This window comes from Bactrocera neohumeralis, chromosome 4, assembly GCF_024586455.1.
Source record: "Bactrocera neohumeralis isolate Rockhampton chromosome 4, APGP_CSIRO_Bneo_wtdbg2-racon-allhic-juicebox.fasta_v2, whole genome shotgun sequence".
Classification (NCBI taxonomy): Eukaryota; Metazoa; Arthropoda; class Insecta; order Diptera; family Tephritidae; genus Bactrocera; species Bactrocera neohumeralis.
This window is the reverse complement of record NC_065921.1, coordinates 11,888,663-11,905,419: the sequence shown is the minus strand read 5'-3', so window position 1 is coordinate 11,905,419 and position 16,757 is coordinate 11,888,663. Positions and strand designations below refer to the sequence as shown.

At 36.8% G+C, this 16,757-nt stretch overlaps 1 protein-coding gene across 1 annotated transcript in view; it reads left to right on the top strand.

Moving 5' to 3' along the window:
• Positions 1-14,244, top strand: part of LOC126754955 (uncharacterized) — a 209,711-nt gene extending 195,467 nt beyond the window's left edge. The window contains exons 7-9 of the mRNA XM_050467187.1: positions 4,434-4,912; positions 5,591-5,784; positions 11,845-14,244. Coding sequence (XP_050323144.1) covers positions 4,434-4,912; positions 5,591-5,784; positions 11,845-12,068 — 897 coding nt within the window. The 3' untranslated portion in view covers positions 12,069-14,244. The remainder of the gene's footprint in view (positions 1-4,433; positions 4,913-5,590; positions 5,785-11,844) is intronic.
• The last annotated feature ends 2,513 nt before the right edge of the window (positions 14,245-16,757 follow it).

The window sequence follows — 16,757 nt, the reverse complement described above, 5'->3', positions numbered from 1 at the left end:
ACAAACAACATCCTGAGTGAGCAAAAATGTTTGAAGATGAAAAGTTGCAAACATTATTCTCGTTGGAGACTGCTGCTAAACACAAAAGGAAATCACAAAGCCTTTGGGAGCCACCCAAGCAGCCTTTTCAAAAACTTTAAAACTAGGCGGACAAGCCCAAAGCATTAATAGACGATTTTGCTTGTCAGAAATGCTGCTTGAACGCTGTGAAAATAAGTCGTTTCCGCATCGGACTGTGTTTGGCACTGAGAAATGGATTAATTACGACAACCCTAAACGCAAAAACGCCAACCAGACATATCAATGGCAAAATCGAATATCCACGATGTCAACGTTAATTTCGCTAGAATCAGAAGGGCGTGTTGTATTATAAGCTTCTAAAACTAAACTTTTACCTCACTCGTTAAATAGCACAGACTTTGACCCTTCTGACTACCTTCTTTGGAGCTCGTTCCAGAATGTTTACATTGGAATACGGTTCGCAACAGAACAGTGTATCAAATATTGACTTAATTCATTCTTGGTTGCTAAATCGATGAAGTTCTTTTGGGATGAATGTAAAATTTTGCCAAAATATGAGAAAATTTAAGAAAAAATTGGAGAGCACTTTCTTCTTAGTTGAGAATGTTCAGTGTGGGAGTGTAAGAGCAAATTTCGTTTTAATTATATCAACAAAAAAAATTGCGATAAACTGCTATACCCTTAACTTTTGGTATGTACTTTTGTGGTCCGATTTGTCAATTATAAATTTTTTTAACTTAATTCTTGAGGCTTGAGATCAGAAAAAAGTCGTTGGGTTAGATATGATGGATGTGGGCGCAATTCGAAGCGAAATTCATGTAATTTCGACAATTGCTTCCTGCGTTTCAGATATTATTTGAAATCATCTTCTTCTTCTCTTAATTGGCGTAGACACCGCTTACGCGATTATAGCCGAGTTAACAACAGCGCGCCAGTCGTTTTTTCTTTTCGCTGCGTGGCGCCAATTGGATATTCCAAGCGATGCCAGGTCCTTCTGCACTTGGTCCTTCCAACGGAGTGGAGGTCTTCCTCTTCCTCTGCTTCCCCCGGCGGGTACTGCGTCGAATACTTTCAGAGCTGGAGTGTTTTCATCCATTCGGACAACATGACCTAGCCAGCGTAGCCGCTGTCTTTTAATTCGCTGAACTATGTCAATGTCGTCGTATATCTCGTACAGCTCATCGTTCCATCGAATGCGATATTCGCCGTGCCCAACGCGCAAAGGACCATAAATCTTTCGCAGAACTTTTCTCTCGAAAACTCGCAACGTCGACTCATCAGTTGTTGACATCGTCCAAGCCTCTGCACCATATAGCAGGACGGGAATTATGAGCGACTTATAGAGTTTAGCTTTTGTTCGTCGAGAGAGGACTTTACTTTTCAATTGCCTACTCAGTCCGAAGTAGCACCTGTTGGCAAGAGCAATCCTGCGTTGGATTTCCAGGCTGACATTATTAGTGGTGTTAATGCTGGTTCCTAAATAGACGAAATTATCTACAACTTCAAAGTTATGACTGTCAACAGTGACGTGAGTGCCAAGTCGCTAGTGCGGCGACTGTTTGTTTGATGACAGGAGATATTTCGTCTTGCCCTCGTTCACTACCAGACCCATTTTCTGTGCTTCCTTGTCCAGCCTGGAGAAAGCAGAACTAACCGCGCGGGTGTTGAGGCCGATGATATCAATATCGTCGGCATACGCCAGCAGCTGTACACTCTTATAGAAGATGGTACCTTCTCTGTTTAGTTCTGCAGCTCGAACTATTTTCTCCAGAAGCAGGTTGAAAAAGTCGCACGATAGGGAGTCGCCTTGTCTGAAACCTCGTTTGGTGTCGAACGGCTCGGAGAGGTCCTTCCCGATCCTGACGGAGCTTTTCGTGTTGTTCAACGTCAGTTTACACAGCCGTATTAGTTTTGCGGGGATACCAAATTCAGACATCGCGGCATAAAGGCAGCTCCTTTTCGTGCTGTCGAAAGCTGCTTTGAAATCGACGAAGAGGTGGTGTGTGTTGATTCTCCTTTCACGGGTCTTTTCCAAGATTTGGCGCATGGTGAATATCTGGTCGGTTGTTGATTTTCCAGGTCTGAAGCCACACTGATAAGGTCCAATCAGTTTGTTGACGCTGGGCTTTAATCTCTCACACAATACGCTCGATAGAACCTTATATGCGATGTTGAGGAGGCTAATCCCACGGTAGTTGGCGCAGATTGTGGGGTCTCCTTTTTTATGGATTGGGCATAGCACACTTAAATTCCAATCGTTGGGCATGCTCTCGTCCGACCATATTTTACAAAGAAGCTGATGCATGCTCCCTATTAGTTCTTCGCCGCCGTGTTTGAATAGCTCGGCCGGTAGTCCGTCGGCTCCTGCCGCTTTGTTGTTCTTGAGGCGGGCAATTGCTATTCGAACTTCTTCATGGTCGGGTAATGGAACGTCTGCTCCATCGTCATCGATTGGGGAATCGGGTTCTTCTTCTCCTGGTGTTGTGCGTTCACTGCTATTCAGCAGGCTGGAGAAGTGTTCCCTCCATAATTTAACTATGCTCTGGGCATCAGTGACTAGATCACCTTTGGGGGTTCTACAAGAGTATGCTCCGGTCTTGAAAGCTTCTCTTAGCCGCGGCATTTTTTCGGAGAATTTTCGAGCATTACCCCTGTCGGCCAGCTTATCGAGCTCTTCGTACTCACGCATTTCGGCCTCTTTCTTCTTCCTTCTTTGAAATCATCAATTGATTGAATAACAAAGTTTATTTGTTTGATTGTGAGCATGTGCGGCATCTACTTTATATAGATATTTTCCTTACTCAAATCTTTATTAACTATGAGTTTAAAACGTCCCTTCGATCTTGAAAGCAGGTATCTCAACTGAGCCAGTAAAACAACTGAATCTAATTACAAAGCATATAGTAGTATAAAAACAATAAATATGGATTTTTCAACTTGCTCTTTCGACTTATCCTCGAGAATTGATTCCTTGTTAGTTTAAACTTTGCTCTACTTCATCTGCCATTGCCTGCTGATGATTCATATTAAATATTTAGAGCTCCGTTGCGCAGATTTATCTACTTTTTGCTTTTTATAAAGTGAGCAACTTTTCTGTTACTATTAACAACTTTTTGTTTTGAGCTGCAGCCCCAGGGTGAAGCAACCTGCGGCACTTTAATTACTTACAGCACTAATTTTTTATTCCCGCAGTAGTTGATGTTAATGTTGTGAGGCACAACTTGCGCCGGCATTAAACTTATTAAGTTAGTCAGCGGCACACTGCCACATATACATATATTCATACATTTTAACTAAAAAGTACCCGGAAATTGTAAATATTTATTTTGTCGTCTTCAAAGTAATCTCCACCAGATGTAATACACTTATTCCACGAAACACTTTTCATAACAAATTTTCGCGATGGCCTTCAGCTCTTTCAGTGAATTTTGTTTTGTTTCTTCGATTGACTGAAAACGGATTCCATGGAGCGGGAACTTCCGTTTCGCCTCAATACGGCTAAATTGAAAACCTTACCGTTTCTATGAGCAGAAAGAACTCATGATGCACCAAACCTGAAATACCGAAAAAAACAATAAGTATAAACTTGATTTTTGAGCGGCTTTGGCGTGGTTCTTTGGTTTCGACTCGGCGTTTTCCCACCATTCTGATGATTTGTGATTTGTTTGCATGGTAAACTCATAAACCTATGTCTTATCGGCAGTTATAATGCCGTCTACATATGAATGTGGGATCGGAATTCGCACGATAAAGCATGTCCAAAGAGACCTGTTTACGGTACCCTTTTTGAAAAAAATTCAACTTTATCGGGACGAGTCCAGTAAGAACGCATTTCATACCCAAAATATCTACCAAACACATTCAGACGGACTCGCTAGAAATGTCGAGCTCCATCTTTCTCACACTTGCCTGACGATTTTCAAGCACAATATTCTTCACTTTTTTAATGTTTTCATCAGTTGAAGAGGTCAAAGCTAATTTCCCCGGGGAATTTAAATTACAATTTCCGGGTATTTTTTTGTTACAATGTACATATACTAAAGTGCATATACTCTATGTATGTATGCAACATACTGTACCAACTGGACACTCTCCATTTGAAAGCACAAAAAGTATAGTATATGCGGAGGCGAAACTCGAAGCAGTAAATTAATTTGGCAGCAGTTGTCGGCAAGCAAAAACATGTGCAGCAAAGCGAAAAGTATCAATGGGAAAATCGAGAAAAGCCAATAAAATGAAACTCCAACGAAGACAAATTCAATTCTGCTCTCATTACAACCAAGCATCTGCACACACACACACACATGCATACACAGGCAACTGCATACATGCCTTTGCTACATATTTTAAATGTTTTGCAATTCTAATTTATACATTTTTACTTACGCCGTTCTCTCGCTTTCGCCTTTTAGGTGCCGGAACGTGTGCGCGCCATGAATGCCAGCATCAAACTTTTGCTCATTGTACGTGAACCGGTGACAAGGGCCATTTCTGATTACACACAATTACGAAGTCACGCGGCCACGGCCACGCTGCCGCTAGCCGATGGACCCGCAGCAGCGCCACCATCGCCGGCAACCGCTAAATACAGCGCCAACAGCTATCAGAGGCGACGTGGCCGCGCCATCGATGCAGCCGGCTCCGGCTATGGACCAGGCGCGGGCTATACGAATCAGCAGCTGCGCGCGTCCCAGCATATGGCACTCTATGGCAAAACGAGCAAATCCTATGCAGCGGCACAAGTGTATGATAATGCAATCGGCGGCGGCGGCGGTGGTGGCGATGAGGGCGGTGGCGCTGCACGGAATCGTATTGGTGAATCCGCGCACACAACGGCGCCAACGCCTGGCTCGGCGGCCGCAGCAGCAGCAGCAGCTCAAATTGCAAGCAAGTAAGTGCCAGCAACTAAGTGTAAAACTGTATATAGGTGTTTATGTGTATGTATACGTTATCACGCGGCTGCGGCGCCAAAGTGTATGCTATGAAAACACAGTAATAAAATGCTGAAAAGAAAGGAAGTGTGCTCATACCGTCTATTTTGCATACAAATGAAATGTAAAACGTTAGAAAATTGTAAAAATTCAACATGGCAAGCATTGGTTAGCGCTGAGTTTGTATGCGCCGTAACAAGTTACTTAAGTTTGTGCCATCGTACTAAATGAATGGAGCAGACGCGACATTCATTTTAATTTGTTAATTCAATAAAATAAGCGCGTGTTGCCGTTCAATTTAAATTGAGCGAAAACAAAAATGTTTTGCTTAACGCTTATAGCTTTCCTATGCAGCAGTAAGTGGGTAGTTGTGTATGCAGGCGCACAGCAGAGGCGACATGGCGTATACGTTAAAGGTAGAACTATGTATGAGTGCATATATGAATGTTGAGTAGGCAAAATTGTATATATATACATATATACACATATAATTTGTATATATATAACTAATATATACATATATATATATATAACTATGTATATACAACTTAATTATATACATAAATACTCAATTATGCACTTACTCGCTCTGTCTTCTAACTTCTCTCTCTCTCTTACATGCTTTTTTATATTCATAGATCATTCGAGGAGCTAGCCATATTCCCCAATGGCACGGTTAATGAGTCCTATCGTCCGCTAACCATATCTCTATATCATTTGCATTTGCATCGTTGGCTGGAAGTCTTCCCGCGCGAGCAATTACTCGTTGTCAATGGTGATCGATTAATTGAGGACCCCGTTTCGCAATTGAAGCGCATCGAAACGTTCTTAGGTAAGTCGTTAGTTGGCGGCGGCAAAGCGGAAGCGGACCCACCACCCTCACCACACATTTATCGATATATGCATATAGTCATCTACTCCCTGTCTATATAATTACTTCCTGTCTGCCGCTACGTGTGTGCATGTGTGTGAGTGTATGCGTGAATGTCTGCTGATACATTTTGCTAATTGTGTTGCCCTAATTTGATTAAAGTGTATTGAAAGCATGTGCAAACTTACACACATACATACACAGCTATAGGCATCAGTGTGTACGTGTTTTCATTAAATACTTTTAGGGTAGGTATATTGCAGCAACTGCTATGTTGCGCGTTCTACCCGCCCGCATGGGTGACAGCACGTGATTACTTCCTAATGGCAATAGTAAATAATAGGCGATGCAGGATGAGTTACACCTCAACCCAAGTTGCCTGGCTAACACTATTCAATGATTCGAAATTTCTCATGGATTTATTTTTGTCTGGGCATATACTATACTGTATACTAGTTTCAGCGGTATATTGATTTAATAGCAATGCTCAAACATGTTTCTATTATATTTGAAAAAAATTGCAGTTTTCTATAAAGTTTACAATATAAATATTTTTTAGTAAGGTTCTGAACCTTCGCGCCTGGTTCAGTTTTAGGGGTTCAAACTGCCTTTATAAATATTAGAATCTCATATCGAGGCTATCAGATTGGAAAGTATCAAAAACATTCACTGAAATATCTAACATTTGTGACAAAAAATTCTATCCTACTGCGCATCGATATTTGCAGATCGCTGCAACTCTACCGGTATCAGCAGTACCCAGTAAAATATGATTTACAACTCTTCGTAGGCTGAAAACCTACCTGTGGAATACGACTTACGAAGACATATTAAAGGGCTTTGCTCTTCTCATTATCCTGATGACTCCAGCAAAGAAATTGTAAATTTCATGCCTTCACAGCGCAGCAAACTGGTTATCAGTTTATAAGCGATTTGACATTAGTGAAAAATTTGTTCAGTTGAAAAGTAAATATAATTTAACAAACAATTGACTTAGTACATTATATTAAACAACAAAAAAATACACATTGGCACAACTATTTTATACCTTTTTTAACATGATGCAAAATTTTATCAGAAAACCCCCTTGAAATTGTTTTCGCATCGCGGCTTTTATAAATCTTACCAAAAAACATCTTGAAGGGCTAAGATTGCAAAAATTAAGCACTAAAAATGTGGCGCAAACAATTTCGCTTGAGAAACACTGTGTGCAAAAAATAGTATGACTTTTTAATTTAAATTTCGCGCGAAAAGCCATTTATTGAAATTTTTTCTTCATTTATATGACTGTTAGTAACATCTATACCAAATGTCACATCAAAATAATTGTTAATGTTTTGTATACGCTGGTCTTTCTGAAGTACAAAAAGTGCATTCGGCGATTTTTACGATGGGTAAAATTATTCAACAAAAAAGTTTCTTTAAATTTTGCGTGCCGAATCAAATTTCGATATAAATTTCTGCTGCCGAAACATTCTGAATCTTGGAAAAGGCCTGCGGTGATAATTGTTTGTCGCGAGCAGGTGTTTTTGATTTGTACAAATTATTCGCGTTGACGATGAACCAGGTCCAGAATAGCCAACAATGTGAACTGATGATCAACAATGAAGTAAAGGTATTGGTGCTAGAGAATCGACGATTAACAGTCACGAGACCTTACTGGCACCGTTGCAATATTGGAAGGATCAGTGAAAACCATTTTGAAGGATAATTTGGGCCTTGGGTAAAGTGAGAGCACGATTGGCTTCAAAATAATTAATTTTTTTTTCAAAAAACAGCGTCGCATTAACGTCTGTGAAACAATGCTTTCCGACTTCCAGAATGTCATGAAATGTCTAATTACTGGTGACTAGCCTTGTTTCTATGTTTACGACTTGGAAACAGATGATTAATCGGCCGAATATCGTGGCAAAAGTGTGCCGAAGCCGAAAAATTATTTGATTACTTTGAGGGGACGACATAGATTTCGAGAAATAAATTAAGATTTCGAAAGTTATGAACAAAGTCTTACTATTACTCAAGGATCGCAGGAGGATTTATTAAAATGTATACAAAGTTTTGAAAAAAATATCATTTAGCATTTAGTATGGGGTTATCGGTAAACAGAAATGGGCTTTGCTGATATGATTTACAGTTTTTCTTCAATAAAGGCTAAAACGCAATCCTGGTGGCTGAAAATTGTAATGATCATGGATCTGAAACTGTAAGAGTCAATCATGTGCAATTTTTATTTCTTCCGTTCTATTGCGGTAATTTGGTATCAAAGGAGCTCCACCATTTATACGACTGATTATTGAATATATCGTAAAATAATAGAATTTGTTCATGGCGACTCATGCCCTCGAGCAGTATTTCGTTTGCGCATCTTTTGGGATCACGTAATTAGGGCTAGATACAAAAAAACTTAGAATTTGAAGTTAATGCGAAAGAAATTACAAAATTCAAGACGGCAAACATTGGTTAGCTGAGCTTGTATATACCATACAATGTTATGCAAATTGGTGGAACTTAAGTGGTATCTGCACTGTCAGCACTTGGAAATGAAGAAAGCATACATATGTTACTAACAAGAGAGGAAGTGTACTAAATCAGGAAAACGCCAGACCACACACACCGATAGGACTAGCCAGAAGCTCTAAGATAGTTTAGGCGGATTTTATGCACCACCGGACTATTGTTTGTTTCTATCATAGTATTTTTCCAATAGGGATAAGGGTTTTCATAATAATTATATGAAATATTATACGCAAAAACAACAATTTATTGAACAAAACGATATATAATTTGACCAAAATCGGATCAGTCTAGATATTCAAAATAAAACCTTCAATTCAATGCGGAAGAATGCATTTTTTTCTAGATCTTATACATGTATGGTATTGAGTTTTGCTTCGACGCAGAAGTTTCATAAATTTCTAAACTTATTTGAATATATTAATTTATAACACAGTGATATTTACTTAGCTAAAACTTTAATGTATTGCCTTACATTGAAAAAAAAACGTTAGAATTCTCATATAATCTTAAGCAGCATGAAATTGGGTGGTCATACTCGTTGAACGTAGAACAACAACATCATATCTACTCATCATTAAATTTCAGCAATCCTATACACAAATGATATATATTAATCTGTATATACAAACCTTAGCTACGTACCTACACATTTGAATATAGAGGCGTACGCAGCTAAGTGCTTTTGAGCAGCGAATAACAATCAATCAGTCAAATGCAGTAGTACCGAAGTGCGAATATATATATACGTATATATATATATATATATATATAAAGCAATTCAAATTAACTTATAACGTTGAGAGGAGATATTTAATGCGCATATTTTAGTAAATTTTAATTCTGAATATGTACAATTATAAATTCGTGTAGTTGCATGGTATTCACTTGCTAGCAATAAGCATTAATATTACATTCAATTTATTGTTGTTGTCTGTGAAGTCTTGATATCATATTTGATTATGCCTTTGTCACTTAAACAAAGCACATGAAGTGCTAATACATTTCAAGATTGCTAATATAGTTTGCGTACATTTCGTACTCTTGAAATATGAACTTCGGATTCGGGGAGTTAATTACTTAAGTATAATTAGGAAATAGAAGCAGGGTTATGTGTATATAAAGGTTGATTCATTTCGAGGTTCCCTATATTTTTAAAGAAAATGCACAAAAACTTCCTATTTAATAATGAATGTTTATTATCATTCGAAAACTGTTTATGTTTATTTTTTGTATCTTTTCAAATTTTTTGAAGATTTTCTCTTTCAAAATGTCAAATATACTTTCTTCACTGTGTGCTGGACGTGGCTATTCGGTCGAATATTATCCAATAATGCTGGGTCTCAAGATAAGTGATGATTTTGCGAATAGTTCCGAGACCCTATATTATATGCAAATATGTAAATGACCAGCATGATGAGCTGAGTTAATTTAGCAATCTCTGTCTATGAGCGAACTGGTCGCGCAGTTTTTGAGAAATCGATCTATTTTAATTTTTCTTTAACCGCCGATATTGCAATCACATCATTTGAAGCAATTGTTCAGACTACGATAGTATATATGTGTCATACAAACTGAACTATGATAAAAATTATGTTCTAGTTTTTCGTCTTTTTTATTTTTTATTTATTTATTAAACAGAATTTCTCTTTAAAAAAAAGAAAACTCACAAAAAATTAGTTTTTTTTCTGACTTGCAAATGGATATAGCCGCTTTCAAAGTACAAAATTCACGCTGGAAAGAAGGAAATATTGCTTTTTATTTATTTATTTATTTATTTGAGACAACAATATATTAAAGGAATTCAGTTCCTTTCATCAATGAAAGTTCTGACAGGCTTTTACTGAGTGCTATATCATATTATCCGTATTCGATTATTGACAAAAAATTACGTAAACTGTAAATAAAACGCTAAATATTTAATTATTCATCAACATTTATTTTGTCACCTTCAAAATAATCCCCACCAGATCTAATACACTTATGCCAACAATTTTTCCAGTCCTCAAAACACTTTTCAAAAGAACTTTTTGGGACGGTCTTCAGCTCCTCCAGCGAATTTTGTTTTATCTCTTCTAACGACTGAAAACGGGTTCCACGGAGTGACAATTTCAGTTTGGAGAACAAGCAAAAAATCACACGGAGCCAAATCTGGTGAATACGTTGGTATTCAATGCGTTTTTGGCTTTAAATTGAAGTGTTCTTTCACAATATCGGCCAGTTTTGACGGATGTTTTCACGCAAACGCCTCAATACGGCCGAAAAGAACATTTTATTGACCATTTATCCCTCTGGAATATATTCATAAAAAACCAAGCAATGAATATCGAAAAAAACAAGAGCATCACCTTCTTTTTTTATCGGCTTTGGTGTGTTTCTTTTTCTGGTTTAGGCTCGTTTTTTCTCTCCATTCTTATGTTTGCTGACTTGTTTGCAGGCCAAACTCATAAATCCATGTCTCATCGGCAGTTATAATGCTCTCCATAAATGTGGGATCGGAATTTGCACAGTCAAGCTAGTACAAAAAGACTTAGTTACCGTACTCTTTTTGAAAAAAATTCAGCTTTAACGGGACGAGTCGCGCAAGAACGCGTTTCATATCCAAAATATCCACAAAAATAATTCGAACGGATCCGCGAGATATGTCGAGCTTTCTTGTCTGACGATTATCAAGCACCTTATCCTTCACTTTCACGTCAGGTGAAGAGGTCGAAGATCGTCCAGAACGAGGTATGTCTTCAACGACCATCTTTAAAGGACCATCTTTAAAGGCTTTGTACCACTCCTAGGCTTATGTTTTTGAATCATTGTAAGCCTGAGGAATTTACTTACAATTTCCCGCTGCTTTTTTGTCACAATATAAAGGAAATTGACAACAAAGACATGATATTCAATTTAACATAAGAGAGCAACCACATTCTTTTCACCTTCTATTTCATTATACGAATTTATAGTATTTCATTTATAACAGTAAAGTGTTCGCTTCGACAGTCTGAAATTTCTGATATATTATGTATGTATGTATGTATACATAACTAAGCATACAAATACTATATATTTATACAATTAACAATTCTATTCATAAAATATGTGAAGCAGAAAAAAACTTAGCTTTGTTCGCATTACATATGTATGTATGTTGCTCATACTCCATACTCCCAGCGTGAATGCTCATGTTTTTTCGTCTCAAATACCACACAAAACTCGCAATTAACTTTGTCGCTTTCACATTGTAAAAAACCACAACTAACTTCATACATTTTCTCTTCCTTGCATACAATTATTATGGACTACTGCAATGCTGACATTTCACATACTACTTCGGCTTGTGCCACCGTTACCTGCTGTTGCCAACTGCAACGCATTAAATTTTCATATTGCGGCCTCTGCAATTACTTACCTCGGCAACTCGGACAACTGCAACACACCGCTTGCGCATCATCAACCAACAATAACAACATCACCACCAACACCACCAATGACACCACGTTGAATGCGGCATTAAAGGCATCGAGCATCGTGTGACCAACAGTCATTTCTACTTCAACGAGACAAAAGGCTTTTACTGTTTGCGTTACGACAGCGGTGACCGATGCTTACGCGAAACGAAAGGACGCAAGCATCCACATGTTGATCCTGTGGTCGTGTCCAAATTGCGAAAGTTCTTTGCCGAGCATAATCAACGATTCTATGAATTGGTTGGTGAGGATCTTGGCTGGCCGGAAGAGTAGGCTGCACACAAACACACACACACTCAAAGGAACAACCACTAAAAAGGACACAGTGCAGTTGTGTGTGTGTGTGTGCGCGGAGGTGTGACTAGAGCAATTGCAGGACAATCGCTTAACGGTTAACACATGCACTCACACACACACACACACACATTGTGGTGTGTGAAAACAAGGAGCGCCACCTGAAAGCGACCACAAAGTGAGACCAGCAATTGGCGACCAACAGTAGCTGTAATTGAGAATTAAGGACTGATGGGAAAACAAATTTCAGTTAATTAATTAATTTTAGTACACAAATACACATATATTATACAGTGTAACGCAGGTATGTAAATTACACACACATGTACATTCATAAGCAAAAAATACGTATTTACGATAAATAATTTTAAGCTTAAGTCGACTTATAGTTATTCTACAGAGCGATCTACACGCAAACACAAAAGTTGCAGCATTAAGTTTAAAATTTAAGAATTTCTTTTAAGCAAAACTCGGCATGTGACGTAGGTGTCAGTGTGTGAATGCGTGTGCGTGCGTTAACGATATCCAGTTGGCGAGCCTGTGAATTCTGTGCAATGAACCTTTGCTCGGGCATAAAAAGCGCATATACATATATTTGCTGAAAAAGGAAGTTGCAATATAAGCATATATGTATGTATATGCGTATGTTTGTATATAAATTTCCGCGTAAACGAGTACATAAATAATTTAGGCAGTCACGCAGAAAGTAAACAGGATATTTGCAGAGTGAAAATTTAATTCAGAAAAAAGTCTAAAACTTTTTTTAATTTAAAATTAAACAAAAAATATTTAATAATTTTCGCGATATACAGCTTCTACACATCGTAATTCGCTTAATTAATATTTTCAAAATTAGTTATATATACATATGTATAATATATACGGATGTAAGGGGTTACGTTGCTGGGGTTTGAAGTTAAATTTTTTTTATTTCTTTACTTGCCAAAATTTCATATTTTTTCCAAATTTTTCAATTAATCACGGCCTATTATGTACTCATCTACTAGCCAATAAAATTTTAATTATAGATGAAACCTTCGACTGTTATGCTGACTACCGCGAGGAGACGTTTTTCGGCGGTGCCTCAGAAAATCATCTGGCAATGGATAAATTTCCAAAAAAAAATTTTAAGAAAAATTCACAAAATGTTACTCAAATATTGCATTTTAATATCCTCAAAAGTTGCAAAAAATTAATTTATTTATTATATGAAAACAAAAAATTGTGAGAATAGGCATTATTTGGAGCGTCCAAACCTACATACATAACCCCTCAAGAAAGTAAACGGTTTTTTTTTACTGCAATAAATAGGAATTCTCTTACTTGTAAATTATAAAGGCGGAATATGCATCTAATGAGTTCAAAAGTTCAAAATATGAAAAGGGAACCTATAGTTAAGTTTAAAACGTCATTCACGGTCATATATTCAAAGAAAGTTGGATTGAAAAATTAAAAAAAAAAATTTCAGTAATGTGTTCTTTTTGGAGATGCAGAATTTTCCAAAGAAATAGCTGTCAAATCAGCGCTGTTAATGTACATATTTGACCTTGATATTTCGTATATATTCGAAAGTTACAAACATGGACTTACAACGGAACGTGTTCTTCGGGCTCTTTTACATACCTATCGAAATCAGAGGCTAGCCCTGTCGTCAATGATTCACGACTTTTTGGTTCCCCACATCAAAATATCTATCCTTAGTATTATAGAGCGTTGAAGTCATGATATTGCAATGAGATTTTGGCGATCTTCAACCAGCCACCAAGACTGCCTTTTCTAAAAATAATTCAAGCTGATATTCTATGGAGAAAAATTTTGGAAAAGGTGACCAACAACCAACTTAACAAACTATCGGGAGATATTGTTCAAAAAAGTAATGAAATTTATACCCAACAAGATGGTCCTCATAAGTTACAGTTACGGTGAACAAGTACCTAAAATTCTTTTTGAATAAATACTTACATTTGTTTGAAGAATTTCAATATCATGAAGAGAAGAATATGATAGCCAATAGCAGGTGTTACCAGATTTAAATAATTTTACAAAATATTGTATATATTTTCCCATTTACTTTTGAGTAACTCCTGTAAAGCATCCAATATAACCTGGTATTCCGCTACTAATTGTGTGAAAAGATTATTTCGAAGATACGGAAGCAGAGCTCAAAAAATGAAATCTTTTTACCAACTGAGGTGAAGGCAGACAATATTGCGTCGTCCAAAATATTTTATAAAATTATGTATTCATCATTTCTATTCAATACCTTTAGCCATCTTTCGGGCAATAACTTGATTCCACCCTCATAGATTTTTTGATCCTTGCAGGCAAAAAACTAGTCTAAGTGGCTTTTGACATCCTGCTTTGAGGTGAAGGTTTTCCCAACCAAAAAAATATTGCAAAAACCAGAACAAGTAATAGCCCGAAGTTGCCAAGTCTGGAGTATGTGTTAGTTTTGGTAGCACAGCCCATACAAGCAGCAAAAGCTTTTGGTGAGTCATCAAACTTGTATGCGGCTTCACATTATCTTGGTGAAATAATTTGTCCAGCTAAACACAATACACTTCCGAGTTAATCGTAGTTTTGTCGGGGAAAATAAACGATACCTTTGAAATCCGACTAAAAACGGTAATGTTGTCTACCTTTTTTTGTTGACCAGCAGCCTGCGAGGTGACTTGAGCTAGTTCATCCTTCATCTCTTGCACTTTACATAATATATTTTAACTTCGAAGCCTTCCTGCCCAGTGTGGACATTTCTCAGAATCTTAGTTCGAACAGAATTAGGACACTCTGTAACCTTAACCCAATTTATAATGTAGTTCTTCGCCAGTAACATGGCGCTTCAACAATGGATCAGTTCTTTGACGGTTGATAAACAAATCAGAGTCATTGAAGCGACAATTTCGTTCTGTGAGAACATGAGGACCCCACGTGTCATGCTTCGAAATTAATCCTAACTAACTAATCCTGTGTTTTGACAGAAGTCCTACTACATCAGTTGTTCAAATGTATGTAATTATATTATAAAGCGATTAAGTGTGAAGTTGGCTGCGAAAAATTCTATAAGATTAACCAATAGTTTAAAATTTCATTCTGACTTAAGGCTGAACATGTCTCATATATGGTTTATGTATGTAATAAGCGATGAGGAATATTTATATACAAATATGCACACAAGTACATATATATATATATGCAAGGATAAATGCACATGATCCCGATAAAAAATGCAAGTTGCTGCAACACTTCAAAGGTGTTGCAAGCATTTTCGAAAGATTGATGTGTACAAATGGATATAGATGATATTTAAGTGCAACTGCGACGAGTGAGCATGCGAGTGAGAACGAATACGAATGAATATGCATAATAACATGTATATAAGTATGTGCATGCATGTTGTGAATTTACTTTTTGTGTTGTGCAAAACTGATTTTTACACGTCAAAACGAAATCGCATAAATGCAACAGACACAGACGCCGCAAAAAGTACGAAACCCAAGGCGTACATAAATGTTGCAAAATACAATTTTTGTGCGCGCCTCACACTTGTCATGGATAACATAAACATAAATCCATACATACATTTTTACATATTTATCAGAAACTTTAAAAGCGTTACATTGAGTGTTCAGGTATAGTGTCTGAGGTGCGAAAGCGTGCGTGTGGATAATTTATGTAACCAGATTTATCAAAATCGAAACATATACATATCAACCAAAACATATCTACAAAATACTTATACTCCTTTGAGACTTCATCGCAAAAGCAAACATATCAAATTCAAAAGTAAAAAAGAAAATATGAAAATTTATGTGAAAATGTCATACATATCATGAACAAATGCATATACATATACTATATATACATAGCTACATACATATATACATAACATAGGTATATAAGTATATATGTGTGTCAGCAAAAATTTAAGCATAAGAAAACCACAAAGCGACAGTAGGCATAAACATTTAATGACTAAATTAATAAACCGAAATATTTCTGTGTACCAAAAATATGCAACAAAATTTTCGCAAATACATATTACTCGAACAAAACAAACTAAAATAATTATGAAAACATGAAAAAAGTGATAATTTTTAGTGCAATTATCCGATAATTTAGTGTATAATTTCGATTACGTAATGCTCAGGCTGTTTTTGTTGTGTTGTCATATACATACATAGGTATATATTTTATATTCGAAAAGCCAATTTGAAATTTCATTTAGATAGTTGTCCACTTTTGAGTGTACATTATTGGCCTAAAATGTTCAAACACCAACCTTAAACAGCAAAATTTGATCATTTGTCATGCAGAACAGTGAATAATTTACGAAAGAACATATTCAAATTTTTATTTCAAGTCTATGGTCACGTGTTGGTTAATTAAATATTATTATTGGCAACCGAAATAGAATGGCAACCACACATGTGTTAATTAGAGCATCAATAGTGTTATAGAATAATTCAAAAAAGCAAAGAAGCGCTAAGCTAGTGTGTAATCGAACATATTATGGTCTCACAAGTTTCAAACATCGAAACCGGAGACATATTTTCAGCTGCTGACAAAACTTTATATTGAAATGTGTTGCGTAAGAGTTCAGTATTTACTTTTTCACAAACAAGCGCTATTTCTGTAGCTTTCAGTAACTCAAAATATTCAGTACAATTG